Genomic DNA, 19,283 nt, shown 5'->3' with positions numbered 1-19,283 from the left:
GTATCCCATAAAATATCTGGGCCTTATCTGCTGTAATCCCCTTGATCGGCCCGTTTTTGGTCAACACCACTGGTCCAGGATCCTCATTGTTGTCCTCCTTGAGTGGTTTGTCTTCGCTTTCTTCTGAGAGGCCCTCCGGCTTTTCCCAAGCCAGGGAGTTTATCCCAAAGTCTGTGTTGAGGACGAACGGGTCCTCCCTCACCAAGAGTCCGGCGTAGATTCCTCTCAGGAAGCTGACGAGGTTGACCTCATCATCATTTTTTGTTACCTCTCCAGTAGTCAGCACCAAGCAAAATGTACACAACAACAACGAATATTTCCAGCTCCCCATATTTACTAAGTAACACGAATATTTTCCAACACACTCAACTCAGATCATGATGAGACAAATCCCCTTACAAGACTGCTGCCTCAGACTCTCCACGGGCTTGTGACTCCAATTACTTGTTAAAATTCATCTGACAAAAGTTGCTCTGTGTGAGTCACGCACAGTGCTGTTCACTGGACCCTGGACACCGAAATACAAGCACTGTAATGTTGCACTCTGATTAAGGACACATCGCCTTTACTTTGCCGAATGGAATTAGTTTACACGCGATGAAAACTCACACACGTGAGGAAGAATCATGCATTCGATTTACAAAACAAAACGGAAAGTAAAAAAAAAAAAACCAAATAAAAAGTCAATATTCGTTCCAAGAACTAAAAAAAACGGATAACGACTCGTTTACCGATTTCTGATCTTGTGCTCAACTAGAAAAAGGAAAGAAGGTAAAAAAACAGATGACACGCGATTTGGACGGCTCGTGTACTTCGTTATGTCTCAATAGAAGTTCCCGTGAGTCAAATGAAAGCGCTCATCCGGTTGAACTTCCGACCCGTGTCGCGCAACTTGTAGCGGATGACATTCGAAGAACATGAAACGTACAAATCGCCTGTAATATTAGTTTTTTTGTTTATGTTCCATGAGCATTTGTGCACAAAATCGGACATTGGAATACGAATCGTTAGATATTCTCCCCCTTTTTTTGTAGAACGAAAATTTACAAAACAAGTCTTTTGTTGTGCTTGTTGTTTTTATACTTTCCGTATTGTTTCGAAAAACGAATGATACATTGATTTCAACACCCTGGAATGATTGCCAGTCATACGCATGACACATACATGAGCACATTGATATTCGCAACTCTAAACAATTTACCGTATTCACTGAACCAAACGGGCATCATTTTATTTAGTTGGTTAGTTTTTAAAATGTATTATTATTATTTTGTGTGGTTGAGCTAAACAACCTGAAAAAGGCCGGAAAGAATCAAGTCCAAAACCGATTATTATTGATTTTGTTACTTTCCGATCAATTTACTGTCCACTTTTCTCCATAGAAGGCTCTTTTCGGCATTTTAGGTCGTGTTATTGTAATTTAAAGTAATTTAAAGTGGTTTATTTTGGTTAATATGTATCGTAGCTGCTTGTATGCCATGAAATGCCCTTTTGATATTAGCCCCCCCCCCCTTATCCATTTACACAGTGGTTCTACTTGTACATGCCCGAACCCTGCAAGGAAATTAATCGGCAAACTAATTATCATTTTTAATCAAATTTTAGTGAAAGGTGTATGCGGATGTTGACCTGTAACTCCAGGCCTCCATTTTGGTGCACACTGACACCTACAGGCCCATCTAAGAATTGCTAGTGAAGCCATGAACGAGGCGCCACAGTTGACACACAAAAGAGAAGATCATATAGGAGGAAATATTTATTTAAACATATTTTTTTTACACATAGCTGTGTTTATATTGACATACGTTGATTTTATCATTCATACAATAAGCAACGACGACTACTTAACGTCCTCGTCGTTTCGCGGCGTGATGTGACGTCATCACTCACCTGTCACTCATTAGTGGCCTGTCCTTTTCCAGCAAGGCCTACTTTTTACGGAACAAAAACGCGTTTTCCTTGCTGGATTTATGAAGAAAAATGTAAGACAACACACATGAACAATTGAAATGTTTCTGTTTTATTAATTCTGAATATATCTTCAGGCATTCATTTGAGTTTCGAGTCGTCTTTTTCACACTGTTTGCTCAAGCAATCTCGTTAGGTGAGCCTGACGCTGCTTTCGAATTTCTTTTAACGTGTAGTTCGATATACAAACACTTTTTCTTGTTCCTTTCACAGGACGCACAGGTGACGTTTATTTTTCTATTTGTTGGATGGACTTGGGCAACCCTCAGGAAAGGTAAATACTTTTTCCCCCTTTTTTTCTCTCCCTGAAATACCATTAGTCTTTTCTCTGCTCACTGACGCCATGCTAACAAGAAATTGCATTGCATTGTATTGATTTACGTAATTTGCTTTCGAGTTTGTCTTCTTTCGATGCTGTTGATTAACCTAATGTTGAAACGTCCATCTCAGTGGTTCTCAAACGTTTTTGCACATTGTTGGCCTACTGTAACATTTTGCACTCCAAATCACCAAGGCCAACAATTAGAATTATGGTATTATGTGTGTAGTGTTCCTTTGATTAATTTTAACTATGGTAAAAGTTTGAACATTTCTACCGCACCCATAAGTGATGATTCAATTGAAATGTATTACACATTAAATCAAATACAAAACAAATAAAGTTTTAAAAACATCACTTCAATTTTATCTTGTGTGTATTATGCTAACAAGTTAAATACAACCGAACAGTGCCTAAGAGTTTATTCTTTTGCATACCAGTAAGGGAGTCAGCATAGCACTCGTGTTTCTAGTCTACCGCACTTTAACAATCTCTGTCTTGTGTTCAACATTCTCAATGACTTAAAAAAAAAAAATGTCTAGCTCCGCCGTAGGAAAACTCTACAGAAAATGACAAATTCATTACGAATGCAATTATGGAAGAATAACTATCAAAATAATTGTTTTACATTGACACTACCTGTTCTTGTCCAGCTGTCCACTTTAAAAATCCAAAGTAATTGAGAACAAACGTTGGCCCACTTTAGCTCGGAGGGTAACAAGACTTATTATTGGTTCGTAGTTTTGGCAACCTATGGCTTAATGGAACCACTTTAAAAAACCTCTGGACAAACGGTGAAATGGTGTCCTTGACGGTACCGCCATCTGTAGAAAACAATGTGACCCTCGAATATGCCGGCTCTCTTCACTCGTGGACTTTAACTGTTTCCCCTGGTAAGCACACTAAATCATTCTTCATTGATTAATGTCATTTAGCCATTAAGAAGAGAACATTCTCAAACGTTGCTGTTTGTTTTTGAGGTACCAAGCAAACCAAAGTTACTGGGCGACAGGCACCCGAGAAATATCCAACAAGTGCGACACAGGTGCTGGAATAATCTATATAGCAATAAAATGGAGCTGTTTTTGTAACCTAATCTTTGTTTGTAGAGCATCCTTGATTTGCTGGATCCCTCTGAGGCGTTCCCTTGTCAAAATGGCACACTGTTCCTCTTTCAAGATGAAAACTTCTTCCTTGCTTTTGGTAAGAGCATGCATGTGTTGTGTGCGATAAATGCAACACATAATAAACTGATTTATTTTGGGGGGGGGGGGCATATAAATCCAACCAAGCAAACCAATAAAAAAAAATCTCAATGTCTGTTTTCAAATGGCAGGACAGGATCTCAGTTTAATTAAAATTGGTGACTTTTTACAAACCTAATCCATTTTCCTACTAGTTTGATCTTTGACTATCCTCATTCCAGGCCACTCGTTGCGGTATCCTATCAAGGTGGAGGCTCGGTCTCCCGCCACGTTGCATTTGTCGTGGACCGTGGCCCGATCAGCTCCTGCCGGCAGCACCCACACTGTGTCCCTGTTCAATGCTGACCAGGGCTCCTATAACATGCTGTCCAGGAACACGATCACTGACACTCACTATCAATTCACTTCCCTGATTTCCTGTATGCTCTATGTGGTGTGCGTGGACACAGAGGCCAATTTCCTTGTCACCTGTCTCTCGACTTTAACTGGTAAGTTGCAATGTTGAGAGTGGATTCTTATTGACGAGTCCGAAAGAATGCCTTTGCACCAGCGAAACTTCACTCATTCTACATCTTGGCTTTAATACAAACCGTACTGTAAAATGTTTTGTCGTCTTTTCCCATCAGATCCAGACATTCCCAGACATTTTTGGGTCAGTTCATGGAACGGCAGCAGCATATCTTTGAGCTGGAACTTGCCAGAGAACCTCGGGTTCTCCCTCTTCCTTCTCACAGCCTTCCATCTCAACGGGACGGACCACGTCATGGAGGAGGTGCCCACCTGGCTCGCAGCGGATGACTTTGCTTTCACCCTGTCTGACCTGCAGCCCTGCAGCAAGGTTAAATTTGCCCTGCAGACGGTTTGCCAAGCAGGGTTGGAGGCCCGTTATAGTGAAATCGTCCTGAATGATGGAACTGCTGGTAAGCTCTACTTTTTGTCACGGATGACTCTAAAGCAGGGCTGGGCAAACTTTTGGATTGGCGGGCCACAATGGGTTTTAAAATTTGACAGAGCGGCCGGACCAGGAGCAGATGGATGGAGTGTTTTGGTCACCTCACCTCATAGAAGGAAAAAAATGGATTTAATTTTAAATGAAAGTGAACAAAAGCATTACATTATATATGTCTTTGAAAAACCACAGTGTTTAGAAAATAAAACATTAACAAAGTTTATTCATTAAATTTTTATTTAAGTTTGGCGGGCCGGATTAAAACATTTAACGGGCCGCATGTGGCCCCCGGGCCGTAGTTTGCACACGCCTGCTCTAAAGAGAGAAAATGACAGCCAAGGTGAACCCATTTGTGTCACATAGCGTTCTCCAGCATCGAGTCCTTGCATCAGACGTCATTCGGGCCCAACAATTACACGCTGAGCTGGGAGGTGAGCGGCGCCTCGTCCATTTCCAGGTTCCACATCTACCACGAGGGCTCGCTGCTGGGCGCAACATTCGATACGGACTATATGGTTGAAGGGCTGCTGCCGTGCCGCCTTTACCACGCCAGAGTGGACGCACTGTGTGGTGATGGCGTTCTGATGAGCACCAAGACCCTTAAAGTACACACAGGTAAAAATGCATCGCATGGAAAAATCAATTTGAAAGGCTAATCATTGTTTCGCAAAGCTCAATCTTTTTATCTCAAAAATATAATTCCATTGCTGCATTGTCTGGATTTCCAGGACCCCGTGGTGTGTTAGAACTCCGGTACCGCACAAACGACTCTATAGCCTTGTGGATTCCCGGCACACCCAGTTCCGCCCTGTCTTTTTTATATGAACTGTCCCTGGAAAATGGCAGCGCTCTCCAGACGGACAGCTTGACCGAGACCGAGCTGCGACTGCCGGGACTGGAAGTTGGGAAGACGTACATCTTAGAGCTACAGGAGCGGTGCTACGGCCTGTGGGAGTCGGAACGAACGGCGTTGTGCTTCACAGTCGACAAGTCAATATATGGCTTTCTTGTGAGGGGTGTTGGACTTGACTCCATCAATGAAGACCGAGGTCTGAATCCCGAATGTAGCGCAAGTCACATTCGTCTAATTACTGATGGTTGCTTTTTCCGTTTTTACGCTGTAGCCGAAGATATTTACGTGCTCAGAATGGTCGTGCCGGGTTCTCTGCCTGATGATCTGGATGGCGAAATGGCCGAGGCGACGACGACTACTTTGGTTGAGAGCATCCAAACCTTGGTGAGGCATCACAGCGTTCTGCATCGTCAACATTTTGTTTTAGTGAATACATTCAGTCGTTTTGATACATAACAAAAATGTTGTTGTTGAATGTATAGGAATTAAATGGCCGACCCGTTTGTGGTGTTCATTTTGTGTCCTCCAGCTGCAGGAGCTGTTGAGTGAAGTCCGTCCTCCAATCCGCATGGAGGTGACCGTGATGGAACCTGCGTTCGAGATGAACAAAACGCAGATTTACATGATGCTTTTCGACGCCTCCCACAAAGACGACAACATGCCCCTGCCGATTCAGTTTCACGTGGACTATATTGCGTCCCGTGACAATGCTTATGTCTCCGTTCGCGATGGAGTGCTCTACTGGGACGGTAGGAGAATACGGAATTGCTTGAGATCAGTTTATTGGGCGTGCGTTTTATGGAGTTTTGTTCTCTCAGGTCCGGATCTTTGTGCGTCATCCACCCATGCGTTGTGTCCTCAGAACTCACAATGCGTCAACACACTGGGTTCATATCACTGTGCGTGCAGTTTTGGCTACTATGATGTGAGCGCTGTGCTTCAGGCACCAGTGCCCTCCCACCCAGTCTGCAACGGTAATGGAAATATTTTTTTTTACTATATGGAATGCGAGTTTGTCTCAAGTGCTATTTTACTCTTTGCATCGGGCAGAAATAATAAAAAAAAAAAAAATCAGACCTTTAGCAGGGAAGAAGCACTGTCACTGTCCACTTGAGTCACCTCTCCAAAGTCCAATCATTTTTGTCTGCTGCTGACCTGTTAAAGTCACCCCTGTCTTCACAGAGAAAGGCATTTTCAGTCAGTGTCTGGAGAAAGTGATGACTGGTGGCGTGGCGAAGCCCTACCTCACTGCGTACATCGGCGGGAAGGTTGAGGTTGTGCTGAACAACGCCACCTGCCAAGTGGAAGAAAGCGGAATGTTGTTCCACTTCCGCACTCCTCGACACGGCTCGGAATGTGGGACAAAGAGGCGGGTGAGTGACTGGACTTCCTGTGGATGGAAAATCATTTCAAAGTGAGACGAAAACTCAACTCGGACTTTTCTGCTCTCTTGCATTTCGGTCTGTTTTACTGCGAGGAAACAATCAGAGATTCTCTTTGAATCATGCGGTGAAAATCCCGCCTTACGGAAGTAAATGCATTTTGAGTGTTTCTCCTCCAAAATCACCTTAAAAATAATTTTGTGTTCCCTCAGGTGAACAAAACCCACATTGAGTTCCAAAACACACTCGCAGTCTCCTTAACCAGGGAAGAAGCCATCACCCGGCGGGATCTGAAAGTGGTCTGGAAGTGCGTCTACCCTCTGCATTATATTCGCAACGCTCATGTCAGCATTGATTTGAAATGGTGAGTCACGTTTGACATTGAAGCGTTTAGACTCGCAAGGGATATCATTTAAGATACAAAGAGGCTACTTGGGTTGTTCTTTTTTTTCTTTTGCTACCATGACAACCAGGGCAGATCTCGCGAGTACTACGAAGCAAAGGGCAACTCGCTGTTGCTATATTTAGTGATAGCGCCAAACCGCAATTAAATAAATAAATAAGCAGCAAATAAGAATTTTTTTTATTTATTTAATTATTTATTTTTTTAGAGACGCTGAGATACTCTCAATAGAAAGAATTGTATGTTTTTTTAAACATTAATTTAGTTAAAAAAAAAATTGTGCAATGCATTTTTATTGAATAAGATTTAAGGACAGTATTTTGTTTTTAATTTAGGATTGAGAACCATTTTTCTATTACAATACCTCACACCCTCACCCGTTTTGTTCTCCAGGTTCAATGATTACTCCCTGGTGGAGTTCAACACCTCCCTGCAGCTCGGCCTGACCATGGACCTGTTCAGCGACAAGTCATTTAGCAACAGTTATCTCGAATTGGCCAGCATGGACCCGGAGGACACGCTGTACTTCCAAGTTGCCCTGGACACCAACGCCTCTTTCGCCTCCAACGTCCTTCTGCACGTGGAGTCCTGCTGGGCTACTGAGAGCAGTGACCCTCAGAACGAAGTTCAGGGCATTTTCCTTGAGAACGGGTGAGGGAATTGAACCTTTAATCCCCAAAATGGGAGGTGTGCAACGACGACTTTGTTCTACTGCTATTACTTATTTGTTCTCCTTAGTTGTCCCATCGACAACACGTTCCGGTGGCTGTCTGTGAATGGCGCGGCTCAGAAAAGCAGATTCGCCTTGCAAATGTTTCACATGCCTGAGGAAATGCCCCTTTATTTCCACTGCCTGGCTGGCATATGTGGCCTTAAAGAAAACTGTACAAAGGTAATGCTACTTGGTCACTACGGGTTGTAGCTATCCCTCAATGAACGGGCAAGACATTTTCACATTTTTTTATATAATCAGTGAAAACTACTGAGCGCTATCAGTTTTAAGATCAGAACAAATAGTGAGGCATACATTGTCTAAGGGACAAAGAAAAATTGTTGTTCCACTTGCCAAAGGTGTCAATCTAAGATTCTCATCTTTGTTTCAGCTTTCTCAAGACAATAGTCAATGATATGAATGTGAACAACAGAACCTTTCGTATAAATATAAGCCAGTGAATTTTACATTGTAGCCTAATTCGGTGGCATCATTGATGCCTTTTTTCACTTCTTCTTTTAAGACCAAAAATTGCATGGGAGTTCATGTCCATTACATCTTAAAGTATTTCCATACGATTCCTCCAAACTTGTAGAACTGCACAGGCCCTCAGCGCACCAAGAGAGCAGCCACCCGCATGATGAACACAAAACCAAACTCCAAACGAGCGGCTGTGGTGTCCGCTGGCCCTCTCATTGTCAGTCGGGAGGCGTCACGAGTCAAACGGTCTTCCTGTGAGTTATGCAATTCTTATCAGATTGTGATGGTCTTGTCTTTTCTTATAAATATTCTCATATTTTGACAATGTATAATACAAATTTAAATGTGTTATGTTGCAATGTCTAATATCGAATGATTGACAAGTGCACTTTTTTTTTTTTTTTTGCAGGGAACGAGAACTTGACAATGATCTCCATTGTGGTGGGGTTAGTTTGCATTTTGGGGTTAGCAGTATTGTCAGTGAGTGCAACCAAAGCTATTATGGCTTTCCACACCCGGCAACAACAGAAATAAAGTGCTTGAAACTGTCACTTTTGTTTGTTCCATTTTTTTTTTAATATCATACATTTAGATCTACTTGGCTGAATGGATTCATACACTGCCTTTCCACCTGATTAAATGACAAGTCATATGTGTGATATTTCTTTGTGAATAATTGAAATTGAGGCTAAATAATGACTATTTTGGATTGGATTGTATCCAACAGTGTAATCAATACCAGCTATATAATTTGCTGCCTGATGGTGGCAGCAGTGTAATACGCTAGCGTTGTCACGCTTGTATCCTCAACATTAAAACCCCGAAGAAGAAAGTTCAAACGTCATTTCCGCCTGCGCTCAACGATGGCGACTATAAACGCCATGGACGGCGTGAGCGAAGCGCAAACTGGGGAAAAAATCGACAATAAGCCCGGTAATTTATACGTATGTTGTACCATATATCGAAAATACACAGCGCCACAAAGAGACGTTCAAATCACTGCTAATATTGCTTGTACGTGTTGAATGGTAGGCGTGCTGCAATTAGCACCTAAGCTAATACTGAGCAACGTGTTGCGTTGTTTATTACACCATTTGGCTAGATAAGGCGACTTAAATGAGGATGTTCTTTGTCCTTTTAATCGTGTTCTAGAGATGTCATTTCGGTTAACTTGTTCCTTAAAGACTTATTTGTATTGTGACTTTAACGTTTCTTTCAGCACCAAAATTAACTTTGCCTGGACACTTATTCCATAACTGTGAATTACACAAAACTCTTGTTTTATTGCTCTTGTATTTAGTCTGACAAACTATAATGAATTTGATTTCTGCCATATAGTGGATGAAGCCAATTTGCTTACTGTTCCTGATGGGTGGAAAGAGTCACCTTTCACCAAAGAAGACAATCCCCGTGGTATGTTGGAGGAGAGCAGCTTCGCCACACTCTTCCCAAAATACAGAGAGGCCTATCTAAAAGATTGCTGGCCACTGGTGGAGAAGGCTTTGGGAGAAACGGTGGGTATGCCACAAATTAGTCATGTTACTGGGTTTGCTCATGTGGTTGATCCTCTTCTTTACAGTATATTAAAGCCTCCCTGGACCTGATTGAGGGAAGCATGACTGTCTGCACCACAAGAAAAACCTTTGACCCATATGCCATCATCAGAGCCAGAGATCTCATCAAGCTGCTTGCTCGAAGTGTTCCATTTGAACAGGTGATTACTCTTGAGGGAGCAACATAATTGGGAGCTGCGATTCTTTTTCTTACATGCATTTATTCTTCCCCACCAGGCTGTACGGATATTACAGGATGATGTGGCGTGTGACATCATCAAAATTGGGACCTTGGTGAGGAACAGGGAACGATTTGTGAAGCGAAGACAGCGTCTTATCGGCCCCAAAGGTTCTACCTTAAAGGTGAGTCACTATACTTGTATGTCATGTCCTATGCCCGTCAAAGCAACCTTATTTATTTATTTTCCTCCATCTCAATAAAAATTATGTTCAGGCTTTAGAACTGCTGACCAACTGCTATGTGATGGTTCAGGGCAACACCGTGTCAGCCCTGGGGCCGTACAATGGCCTTAAGGAGGTAAGTCCCTGCCTGATAACGACAGCGCAACGGGATTCTTAATTTTTTTACAGTAATTGTACTTGCATAGAAATAGTACAAAGGAGATGATACAGGTGCATAATGTTACGTCACATGATCTTGTTCAGGTGCGCAAAGTTGTCATGGACACGCTGAAAAACATCCACCCCATCTACAACATCAAGGTACGTCTGCTCGCTTTATTCCCCTCCCTTCCTTGTCACGTGCCTGATGAAGATGGTTTTTCATCCTTGTTCTGACCCTTCTGACAGAGATCACTCTCTCTGGGTTTGACTGCCCGTGTTGGCTCAACCCAGGGCTGAGGGCACAAAAGATGTCTAGTGTGTCTCACTGCAAAGTTCCCCCCCAAAAATTCATTTATTATTTATTTTAATTTTTTTAATTTTTGTCCTTCTGCTGGAATCGCCAGACACTGATGATCAAACGGGAACTGTCCAAAGACCCTGACCTCCGCGTGCAGAACTGGGAGCGCTTCCTGCCCAAGTTCCGGCACAAGAACTTGACCAAGCGCAAGGAGCCCAAGAACAAGCGTGTCAAGAAAGAGTACACGCCCTTCCCACCGCCACAGCCAGACAGCCAGGTCAGCACAATCACAAATGCTTGAATTATATCAATAACATGTAATCATCATCATTGACAATTTTTCTTTTTTTTAAAGGTTGACAAGGAATTGGCTTCGGGTGAATTCTTCCTACGGAATAGCGTGAAAAAGAGGGCGAAGATGGCAGAAATTAAGGCCAGTACACTCACGCGCGAATGACTTATTAATCAAGTGAGACCATTATCTCATGAATGTTTTTTTTTTATTTTTTTTAGGTGAAGCAAGCCAAGGCACTGACCAAGAAGCAGGAGCAGAGGAACAAATCTTTTATTCCTCCTAAGGAGAAACCCTTACCGAAGAAGACTAAAGGTAGAAATGCAAACTTACCTTGGTGTCTTACAGTAATGCACCCAACTGCTGGGATGAACGAAACTCGAAACAAAAGTGATATCCTTGAAAGGGCTTTGTAATTGGCTATAGATGGCAAAGCGCATTATTCTCATGACGTAAACGTCTTCTGTGTTTAAAATTTTCAATCCAAATTAACCAGAGTATTAGCTAGCATAAATGCGGGGCTAAGATTTGTTCATATCTGCCATTTTCAGCACATGCGGAAAGCAAGCTGGACATCGACGCCATTAAGGACAAAGTGAAAAAGGCCAAAACCAAGAAGCTGGGTGCTCCACCAGTGAACCCAGCACCTCCTGTCACCAGCAGCACCAACAAAAAGAAAACCAAGAGCAAAAGCTGAAGATCACACTCAGAACTCTGTCATGTACCGGCATGTGATGTGCTATTAGTTTGACTCGGAGAGAAAGTGAAATGTTCTGTGAGGAACTTACCACCTAGCAATCTGACTTTTTAAATTCTCTGTTGTGCAGATTTGGTCAGTATTTATCACTTCGATCTATTTCTCTGCTCTGTGATGTGTGTGTGTGTGTGGACCACTTTTATTAAAAAAAAAATAAAGCTGTTGTTTTTTTAAGGTTTTTATTGCTGTTCAGACATACATTAATTCACAGTTCTCCTTTCGGACTCTGAATTGGGGCTTTCTCCAGGATCAGGCTGACAAACTCGTGTTTCTCCAGGCACCCGCGGCACTCCTCTCCCCACGAAGCTAAAATGTTCCTCAGCTCCAGCACTCGCATCTTTTTCAGGCCTTCACTGCTCAGGTCCCTCAAGTCAGGCTCTAGCGAGGGGTGGGGATGGCGTTTAAAAGCATATAACCCCAAAAAGATGAGCATTTGTCCGTATTACCATTTTTGAGTTGACATATTTGCGTGTCTCTGCTGCTGAGGCGCTGGCATATCTTCTCCACGGGAACGTGGGAAGCCAGAGGCTGAGAGACGGATGCTGTGACGCGGGTGGCTGCGTCATTGCTGGCACCTAGGTAGTAACACTTGACGCAATATATAGATCGTTATCCAATGTATAAATATAAATGTTTATGGGATAAAGTAAGCACATTTTTAATTTCTCACTAAATTCAAAAGTTGACTTTATTGTTGAGGAAAAACAATTTAAGAAAAAGTAAAAAAATTAAGCTATGCATTGACATTTTTAATAGATCAAAATTAGATTTTTACCTGTATATACACAGCGATTTAACAAAAAATAAAATGATTTCTTGATTTTGATTGAGTACAGTAAATTGTATATAAAAAAAGTTAACTCAAAATTGATTTTAATTCTGGATTTTTTTCATGCTTTTTTCTTTAAATCTGTGTGCGTGTGTGTATGAATGCAAATTTTATGCTCCTATATACATTATAATGTAGAAAATATTTAATAGGAATTAATAAATGATCATTAAGAAACTTACTTTTCTTCTATTCTTCTTTGCTCAATAGTGTGTGTACTCACCAGCCTCGCCTCCTTCCCCTGAGCAGCCGAGCATGCCTGGAAGAGTTCTTTCTCCACCAGAGCAGGAGTCAGCTCTTTGTGTGTTGATGTCACACTTCCATATAGTCTGTGAAGAAACCCCACGCACACTGCCGACAGGTATTATGGTTAATTGTCACAAAACATGCTTATTAATCTTATTCATGCCTCTTGTGCAAGACGTGATTGGGCCCTCAGCCTTGTATGTAACATTCAAAGCAGAGACCACCCTCTAGCTATTGTGTAAATCAGTGACATGCAATTTAGATTTTTAAATCACGGCCACTTTCTTTTTTACCTTCACATTTTCTTGCTTTGGAACATGACACCACATTTAAAAGCAGAAGAGTGCGGAGGAGAAGTGGTGACATGGTGCCGTGTTTGCTGTTATTAATAGATGCATGGCCGAAACCAAATGTGCTTCCTTTAGCCCGGAGACACATGAAGCGATGTCACTGTCTTCACAAATAATGTATTACGCATTGGTTGTGAATAGATTCCATCTTTTTTTTATTTTATTATTCTTTATCCTTTTATTTTTTTTTACTTGCACGACATTACTGGAAACCCATGTGGCATTATTCATTGAAAAGTCACCCTTGAGCAGTTTTTTTAATCTCCGGTCAGGCCAAAGCCATGTTTAATATAAAATATTGCTTAGGCTCCATCTTGTAGAATCTTTGTGCCAACTAACTGTTGAACTGAGGCAAAGTCCCTGAAGAACTGGACCCTTAAGATGCAATTACTGTGTATTTGATTCATTTCTTGGTTGTTTTCTGTCCTTAAACGAAGAAAATCTGATTTATCGTTTCACATTTGAACTCATTAGGGAGTTTGAAAATAAAATTAAAACTCTTATTTTCTTGGCACAATGTCACGCTTTTATTCTGAAAATCCCCCCCCCCCGGATGCTGTTTGCGTGCCTCGTGTCCACGTGATGCCGGCTACAGCTCGTTCAGCATGGCCGCTATCGGCGTTCACTTTGGGTACACATGCGCTTGTGTGGCGATATTTAAGGTGGGTTCTTCCCGGTGATGTTCCATTCATGTTGTTGTCAGTAGCAACAGTAGTTATCGCCTTGTTATATTGGGAGAGAAATAACATATTTTTTTTCTTTTTTTTTTTTTTGACAAATGCTAACATGCTAACGTGTATGGGTGCCGTATGACTGCTAGCGAATAGCACACAAGTTATATGTTGTGTTGTGACGTCATATTCTTTAGTTGTAACACTAGTTGTATATTTGCAGTTTTGTTTGAATATGCTTTTAATGCGTGCGTGTGCGCGCGCGTATGTGTAGGACGGTCGAGCTGACGTCATTGCCAACGATGCAGGAGATCGAGTAACTCCAGCTGTGGTCGCCTACAGAGAGAATGAGCAGGTAAAATTTATCGAAAATGTATTTTTTTTTCCCTTCTCTTGAAAGGTTTCCATGTACCACAAATCAGCTTTGGCGTACGCTTCAGAAGTATAAATATTATCTTCAAATCATATCACACTAGTTCCACGTTTTGTCCACAACCCCAACGGGGAAATACTTTATTTTTAATGTTAAATAAGAATACAATTTCAACAGAAACAATTGCATTAAATATTAATTTAATTACAGATAATCTGAAAATATGTGCTTCCTAATCCTATTATTTGCTTTTTTTTATTTTCAAAAAATGAATTTAAATGGACTCCATAATAAATTGACAATAATTTCTTTGACAAGTAAACGTTATAAAACGAACTGTTAAGATGCATTGCTCAGCTGGTCTTTTGCTAGCACTTTCATGCCCTTTTATCATGCATCGTTGCGGGGTTGAGGTAAAGTGATGTCAGCAAAACCTTTGCAGGCTGGTTGCACATACTTAGGGTAAAATAAATAAATAACTGTTTTTTTTATACCACATATAAACAGGCACCATCATTTTGGTGATACCTGTTCTCCTAATTGTCACACCAATTCACAAGAATGGCTTCAAAAAATCGCCCAGTCCTACGATGATATAACATCAAAAACACCCATGAAAGATTTAAATGTGTTTGTCCTCTGCAGCTTGTGGGGATTGCAGCAAAGCAGGGGCGGGTCCGCAATGCCGCCAACACGGTTGACAAAGTCAAGCAAGTGCTGGGCAGAAGGTGACGCCGCATTTTCTTAGCATTTTTATGAAGTCAAATCAGGGTAAAGTTTTTACGAAGGACTATTAAGGCCACAGTGAAAAACAAAGTCACAATGTGACAGGGAGGGCTATAGTGCATGCATATTTTTTTAATGAAATGTCATATTTTTGGCAGGCGGGAAATTTGATAACTTTAATATACTGAGTACTTGAACGTTAGGTATTTTAGTGATCCAAAATGTTTAATTTGGAAATTAATTTGGGATATTTTTTAAAATGAAGGGCCACCATATAAGAAGAACAGTCAGATTTTTTTTCATTTTATTTATTTATTTTTTCAAGCCCCAAGACAATTATATAAAAGATAATTATTTGCATCACGCATTTTAGAACAGCTGCAGCTGTAACATAACGCTTTGTCATATGAGAATAATGCTCAATAATTTTAATAGTCATATTTCAATAATCAATATTTTTAGTGATTTTTCAAAAAATAAATTAGTATATTTTAGAAGAAAGCTTCTCTTTAGATTAAAGGCAATGTATTTTTTTACATAAAACGAATATAACAAGTAAAATACCAGAAAACTTTATATAGTTTTCAAGTTTGAATTCATGGTTGAAGTCATTCTTATAAGGGGAAGTGAAGGAATAATTATTCCCATCTCTTTTATGAGTAACATTTATGAATTTGACCGGTATTGCCAATACGTTTTTTTTTCTTGAAAATATTCAGCTTTGTTTTTGTACAATCAAATCGATAATCAGGTTGTCATTATTTTTCCGTGTGGCTCTAATATTCCTCTGGAAATGTACAATAATACAAGAATCTTGACTGTCTGCTGAACTTACTTGTGTTGTATGACGATGGTTGTTTCTCAATGAGCAGCTTTGATGACACAGAGACGCAAGCTCACAAGTCACAGACCAAGTGTCAGGTGAGTTTTTTTTTTTTTTTTTTGGTCATTATTGGAATGTTCCACTTGGAATTTTTTCATCATGAACCTGTGAGCGTTGCATGTTATGCGTCCACAGGTTGTCAACCGATCAGAGAAGCCATTTTACGAGATTACAGCAGGAGACCATCCCAAGTACGTTTCTCCGGAGGATGTCGCCAAACTTATATTTCACAAGATGAAAGGTACCCCGCATTCGCACTCGCAAATTGACTTCACAATTGATGTTGATATTGAATATTTCTTTCTCCAGAAACGGCTCAGTCAGCTCTCGGTTCTGATGTGACCGATGCCGTGATTACCGTCCCGTTTGAATTTGCGCACCCTCAGAAGCGCGCACTGAGGTCGGACACATCCACGCTTCGTGGGCTAGTTGAGTTCCGTGCTAATTTGAGTTTTTCCCCATCATGCAGGGAGGCAGCTGAAGCCGCAGGGTTCAACGTCCTCAGGTTGATCCACGAACCCGCCGCTGCTCTTTTAGCCTATAACATTGGACAGGACTGTTCTGCTCCAAAGAGGTGCCGCACTCCATTTTTGTTCAAGTCCACACGGATAGAAAAAGTGTTTTTTTATTTTTTTTTTATTTTTATGCCTTTTGTATTCTTACTCATAGAGACCAGCTATTTAGTGCTCAACGTTCAACAGTAATAATCTTTTGATGAAATGCTGAACTGAATGTATTGTGCAACCACGCTCTTGTGTCGGCAGCCATGTTCTGGTCTACAAACTGGGTGGTACGTCTTTGAGCGTGACCGTGCTGCAGGTGAACGGAGGAATGTTTCGCGTCCTGAATACCCACACCGACCACAGCATCGGCGGAGAAAGCTTCACGCAGGCCTTGGCCCAGCATCTTGCCACTGAGTTCAAACGGTACCGTCACAATATAAGTGTCGTCCTCTTCTAATGTGCGCGATTCGTTGTTTAACTCGTTCCCCGCTTTTGTCTGTGTGCGGTGCAGCACTTTTAAACACGACGTGACAGGGAATGCGCGAGCAATGCTCAAGTTGATGAATGGAGCGGACATGGCCAAGCACTCACTGTCTACACTGGGATCAGCCAATTGCTTTGTGGACTCCCTGCACGATGGCACCGACTTTGACTGCAATGTCTCCAGGTTGGTGTTAAAAATGCGCTAGGAACAACAAATAGAAATGTATGAAGCTAGTGAATGTATTTTCTGTAGGAATTGCATGTGACTGCAGAGAAGTTGAAACTAGGCTGAAATAATGATTGAATTGGAACTTGAGACTCATAGTTCGCAGGGTTTGATTTATTCAACAAATGCGGAAGGAGGAAGTCAATATATAAAATGTCTTAATTTAGGAATATTCTGATGTCATCAATGAGCAAAACGGTTTTGAGTTGCAATGGGTTTAATTGGTGAAGTATTTAAGGAGAAGCTAGTCTCTTGAAAATTGGGGCTTTTGTGATTTGTATAGAATTTGAGGAATGTGAAAAAGGGTTCACAAAATGTTCTCAATAATTTTGGGTGGATAATGTAATTTTGGAATGTCGCCCAAAAGAAGTTTGTTCATCCTTTGAACGATCCAAAAAACAAAACAAAAAACAGCTACATAGCATGCATTTCCGCATTCACATAATTAAATAACAAGGAGAAAAAATATATATATATTATATTATTATTATTTTAAAAAAAATTTAATTAAATATATAAATATTATATTATTATTATTTTAATTTTTTTTAATTAATTAATTTATTTTTAAAAATTTTTTTTTTAAATACAATGTCTGTCCTATCAGGGCTCGATTTGAGCTGCTCTGCTCCTCCCTCTTCAACAAGAGCATCCAGCCCATCAGAAGCCTGCTGGAGGAGACCAAACTCTCCACCCGTGACATCAACAAGGTCTGTCTCCTCCTCCAACTCTTGCACACCATGTGATAGTCATTTAGAACGACATGATAATCGGGTTGATGTTGCTTGATTCTAAGGGACGATAAATGCTCAAATCGGACTTGTCGCAGGTGGTTCTGTGTGGTGGCTCGGCGCGGATCCCTCGTCTGCAGCAGATGATTCGCGACATGTTTCCCGACGTGGAGCTCCTGAGCTCGGCGCCTCCCGATGAGGTTATTGCGGTGGGTGCGGCCCTGCAGGCGGGTTTGTTGGTGGGCAGGGACCACCTTGTCTCCGATGAGGAATCCGTCCAAGTGGATGTGTCGGCCTCGGACATCCTGCTTAAGGTATCTCAACTGAAACCAAGTTAATTTTTTTTATGCCAAACAACCTTTGAATTTTTTTTTTCAGCATTCGAGCAACTTGGAATTGTTCAAAATCTTCATCACATACTCGAGTATATTTTTTCCGAGCTAATGTTGAAATATATTTTGTGACCGTGTGGCAGGAGGTGGATGAATCCGGTGCGGAAGCATTCACCGTGCTCCTTCCGTCCGGTCTGCCGCTTCCCGCCCGCCGCCATCACACCCTGAGCGGAGGAGGCAAACTCTCCTCCCTCTGCCTGGAGATTTACCAGCGATTTGACTCTGAGCAGCCAGAGAAGCTCGCCAAGGTGTCGTAAGCCCCAACATATGCGAGCGACTATTTGCGGATTCAGCCATTCCCGGAAAAATACTTTTTTTGTGTCTACAGATTATTTTGCGTGACCTGGAGCCCAAAGAGGAGCACCACAACATTGACACAGTGGTCACTATGAAAAGGTACAGATTGTTTTTTTTTTTTTTTTATCATCACTATTCACCCCTCATTAATTTCTCTCCCCGTTGCGTGTTTGTTTATTACAGGGACGGTTCCCTCCATGTCGCCTGTGTTGAGCAGAACAGCGGGAGGTCCGAGATTATCAACATCGCTGCCGCATCCTGAAATTTACACCACACACTATCACATTTTTTTTTTTTTTTTTTTTTTTATATCTGGTGATCAATAAATGTATAAATCCAAATTTATACCCGGTTGGCTGCCAGTGACTACTAAATGCTCTTCCGCACGGGGTTATGTCAATAACTTTCAGTCGTGTATCTACTCACTGGCCACAATATTAGGTACACCTGCGCCATGCACTCAAACTTGGAGGTCTGTGAGTCGGAGCTTGAGGGGTCCGTAAAAAAACGACACACTTTTTTCTTGTAAGTATTGACTTTATTCCCTTCCCATTACATTTCTTTTGTCTTAAAAGTATGATTTTTTGTTTTTCTCCTTGAAAGAGGCAACTTTTTAATTGCTATATCCACTTAGGGATACATGTGATAATATGTAAAACAGGCTTTTGATGTTAAGATAAAGGTGTCCTTGGAAAAATGTCTCCACTGCTGATAAAAAAAAAATCTCTCGAATCAAAAACGTAATGGCCTCAAATACAAAATGGGGCAGGTTTATTAAACTCTCATGAAATCCAAATCAATTCAAATTCGGTACGTAAACAGTAGGAGGATACGATGC

General features: G+C 41.3%; 4 protein-coding genes across 6 annotated transcripts in view; 3 read left to right on the top strand and 1 right to left on the bottom strand.

The window, feature by feature from the left end:
• LOC148341565 (uncharacterized) overlaps nucleotides 1–8,822 on the top strand; it is a 49,397-nt gene extending 40,575 nt beyond the window's left edge. Inside the window, exons 1-19 of one of the 2 annotated variants that reach the window (XM_088287790.1) lie at nucleotides 1,824–1,982; nucleotides 2,046–2,104; nucleotides 2,182–2,242; nucleotides 3,029–3,180; nucleotides 3,268–3,332; nucleotides 3,397–3,490; nucleotides 3,714–3,980; nucleotides 4,119–4,412; nucleotides 4,805–5,056; nucleotides 5,170–5,490; nucleotides 5,566–5,678; nucleotides 5,824–6,043; nucleotides 6,113–6,268; nucleotides 6,477–6,667; nucleotides 6,889–7,040; nucleotides 7,473–7,730; nucleotides 7,818–7,971; nucleotides 8,387–8,525; nucleotides 8,681–8,822. In XM_088287790.1, coding sequence (XP_088143916.1) covers nucleotides 1,981–1,982; nucleotides 2,046–2,104; nucleotides 2,182–2,242; nucleotides 3,029–3,180; nucleotides 3,268–3,332; nucleotides 3,397–3,490; nucleotides 3,714–3,980; nucleotides 4,119–4,412; nucleotides 4,805–5,056; nucleotides 5,170–5,490; nucleotides 5,566–5,678; nucleotides 5,824–6,043; nucleotides 6,113–6,268; nucleotides 6,477–6,667; nucleotides 6,889–7,040; nucleotides 7,473–7,730; nucleotides 7,818–7,971; nucleotides 8,387–8,525; nucleotides 8,681–8,805 — 3,075 coding nt within the window. In that variant the 5' untranslated portion in view covers nucleotides 1,824–1,980 and the 3' untranslated portion in view covers nucleotides 8,806–8,822. Of the gene's footprint in view, nucleotides 1–1,823; nucleotides 1,983–2,045; nucleotides 2,105–2,181; nucleotides 2,243–3,028; nucleotides 3,181–3,267; nucleotides 3,333–3,396; nucleotides 3,491–3,713; nucleotides 3,981–4,118; nucleotides 4,413–4,804; nucleotides 5,057–5,169; nucleotides 5,491–5,565; nucleotides 5,679–5,823; nucleotides 6,044–6,112; nucleotides 6,269–6,476; nucleotides 6,668–6,888; nucleotides 7,041–7,472; nucleotides 7,731–7,817; nucleotides 7,972–8,386; nucleotides 8,526–8,680 lie in introns of those variants that run through there. The other variant, XM_088287791.1, reaches the window with a different exon arrangement.
• A 262-nt stretch (nucleotides 8,823–9,084) lies between these two features.
• On the top strand, nucleotides 9,085–12,318 carry krr1 (KRR1 small subunit processome component homolog). Of its 2 annotated transcripts, none has more exons than XM_088287830.1 (10): nucleotides 9,085–9,204; nucleotides 9,610–9,785; nucleotides 9,851–9,985; nucleotides 10,062–10,187; nucleotides 10,279–10,362; nucleotides 10,491–10,547; nucleotides 10,793–10,963; nucleotides 11,042–11,119; nucleotides 11,200–11,293; nucleotides 11,530–12,201. In XM_088287830.1, exons 1-10 carry the CDS (start codon nucleotides 9,135–9,137, stop codon nucleotides 11,673–11,675), a joined length of 1,137 nt encoding a protein of 378 aa, XP_088143956.1. In that variant the 5' UTR covers nucleotides 9,085–9,134; the 3' UTR covers nucleotides 11,676–12,201. The 2 variants fall into 2 exon arrangements, with proteins under 2 accessions (XP_088143956.1, XP_088143957.1); XM_088287831.1 differs by having other exon boundaries at nucleotides 9,125–9,215; nucleotides 11,530–12,318.
• cdnf (cerebral dopamine neurotrophic factor) lies at nucleotides 11,881–13,178 on the bottom strand. Its single transcript, XM_088287832.1, has 4 exons — nucleotides 13,104–13,178; nucleotides 12,788–12,915; nucleotides 12,182–12,323; nucleotides 11,881–12,113 (listed from the first exon to the last, which is right to left on the bottom strand). The coding sequence occupies exons 1-4, from the start codon at nucleotides 13,174–13,176 to the stop codon at nucleotides 11,941–11,943; spliced, it is 516 nt and encodes a 171-aa protein (XP_088143958.1). The 5' UTR covers nucleotides 13,177–13,178; the 3' UTR covers nucleotides 11,881–11,940.
• Nucleotides 13,179–13,721: 543 nt separating this feature from the next.
• hspa14 (heat shock protein family A (Hsp70) member 14) lies at nucleotides 13,722–18,750 on the top strand. The gene is made up of 14 exons (XM_088287863.1): nucleotides 13,722–13,822; nucleotides 14,106–14,186; nucleotides 14,850–14,932; nucleotides 15,803–15,851; nucleotides 15,949–16,054; nucleotides 16,123–16,213; nucleotides 16,283–16,387; nucleotides 16,578–16,739; nucleotides 16,828–16,983; nucleotides 17,633–17,735; nucleotides 17,855–18,070; nucleotides 18,232–18,396; nucleotides 18,477–18,544; nucleotides 18,629–18,750. The coding sequence occupies exons 1-14, from the start codon at nucleotides 13,766–13,768 to the stop codon at nucleotides 18,705–18,707; spliced, it is 1,521 nt and encodes a 506-aa protein (XP_088143989.1). The 5' UTR covers nucleotides 13,722–13,765; the 3' UTR covers nucleotides 18,708–18,750.
• The last annotated feature ends 533 nt before the right edge of the window (nucleotides 18,751–19,283 follow it).

Source organism: Idiotropiscis lumnitzeri, chromosome 2 (genome assembly GCF_059441095.1).
Source record: "Idiotropiscis lumnitzeri isolate Australia: NSW breed Sydney's pygmy pipehorse chromosome 2, RoL_Ilum_1.0, whole genome shotgun sequence".
In the NCBI taxonomy this organism is placed as follows: domain Eukaryota; kingdom Metazoa; phylum Chordata; class Actinopteri; order Syngnathiformes; family Syngnathidae; genus Idiotropiscis; species Idiotropiscis lumnitzeri.
Note: the sequence above shows the minus strand (reverse complement) of the source record. Positions and strands in the feature narration are given on the sequence as shown.

Bases quoted from the DNA above. Each gene is read 5' to 3' on its own strand.
- krr1 (XM_088287830.1), top strand. From the start codon at position 9,135: ATGGCGACTATAAACGCCATGGACGGCGTGAGCGAAGCGCAAACTGGG. The intron at 10,548-10,792 runs GTACGTCTGCTC...TGGAATCGCCAG, and splicing joins ACCCCATCTACAACATCAAG to ACACTGATGATCAAACGGGA. The intron at 11,294-11,529 runs GTAGAAATGCAA...TGCCATTTTCAG, and splicing joins CTTACCGAAGAAGACTAAAG to CACATGCGGAAAGCAAGCTG.
- cdnf (XM_088287832.1), bottom strand. From the start codon at position 13,176: ATGTCACCACTTCTCCTCCGCACTCTTCTGCTTTTAAATGTGGTGTCA. The intron at 12,916-13,103 runs GTAAAAAAGAAA...ACCTGTCGGCAG, and splicing joins CAAAGCAAGAAAATGTGAAG to TGTGCGTGGGGTTTCTTCAC. The intron at 12,114-12,181 runs GTAATACGGACA...ACCCCTCGCTAG, and splicing joins AATATGTCAACTCAAAAATG to AGCCTGACTTGAGGGACCTG.
- hspa14 (XM_088287863.1), top strand. From the start codon at position 13,766: ATGGCCGCTATCGGCGTTCACTTTGGGTACACATGCGCTTGTGTGGCG. The intron at 16,388-16,577 runs GTGCCGCACTCC...TTGTGTCGGCAG, and splicing joins GACTGTTCTGCTCCAAAGAG to CCATGTTCTGGTCTACAAAC. The intron at 16,984-17,632 runs GTTGGTGTTAAA...CTGTCCTATCAG, and splicing joins TTTGACTGCAATGTCTCCAG to GGCTCGATTTGAGCTGCTCT.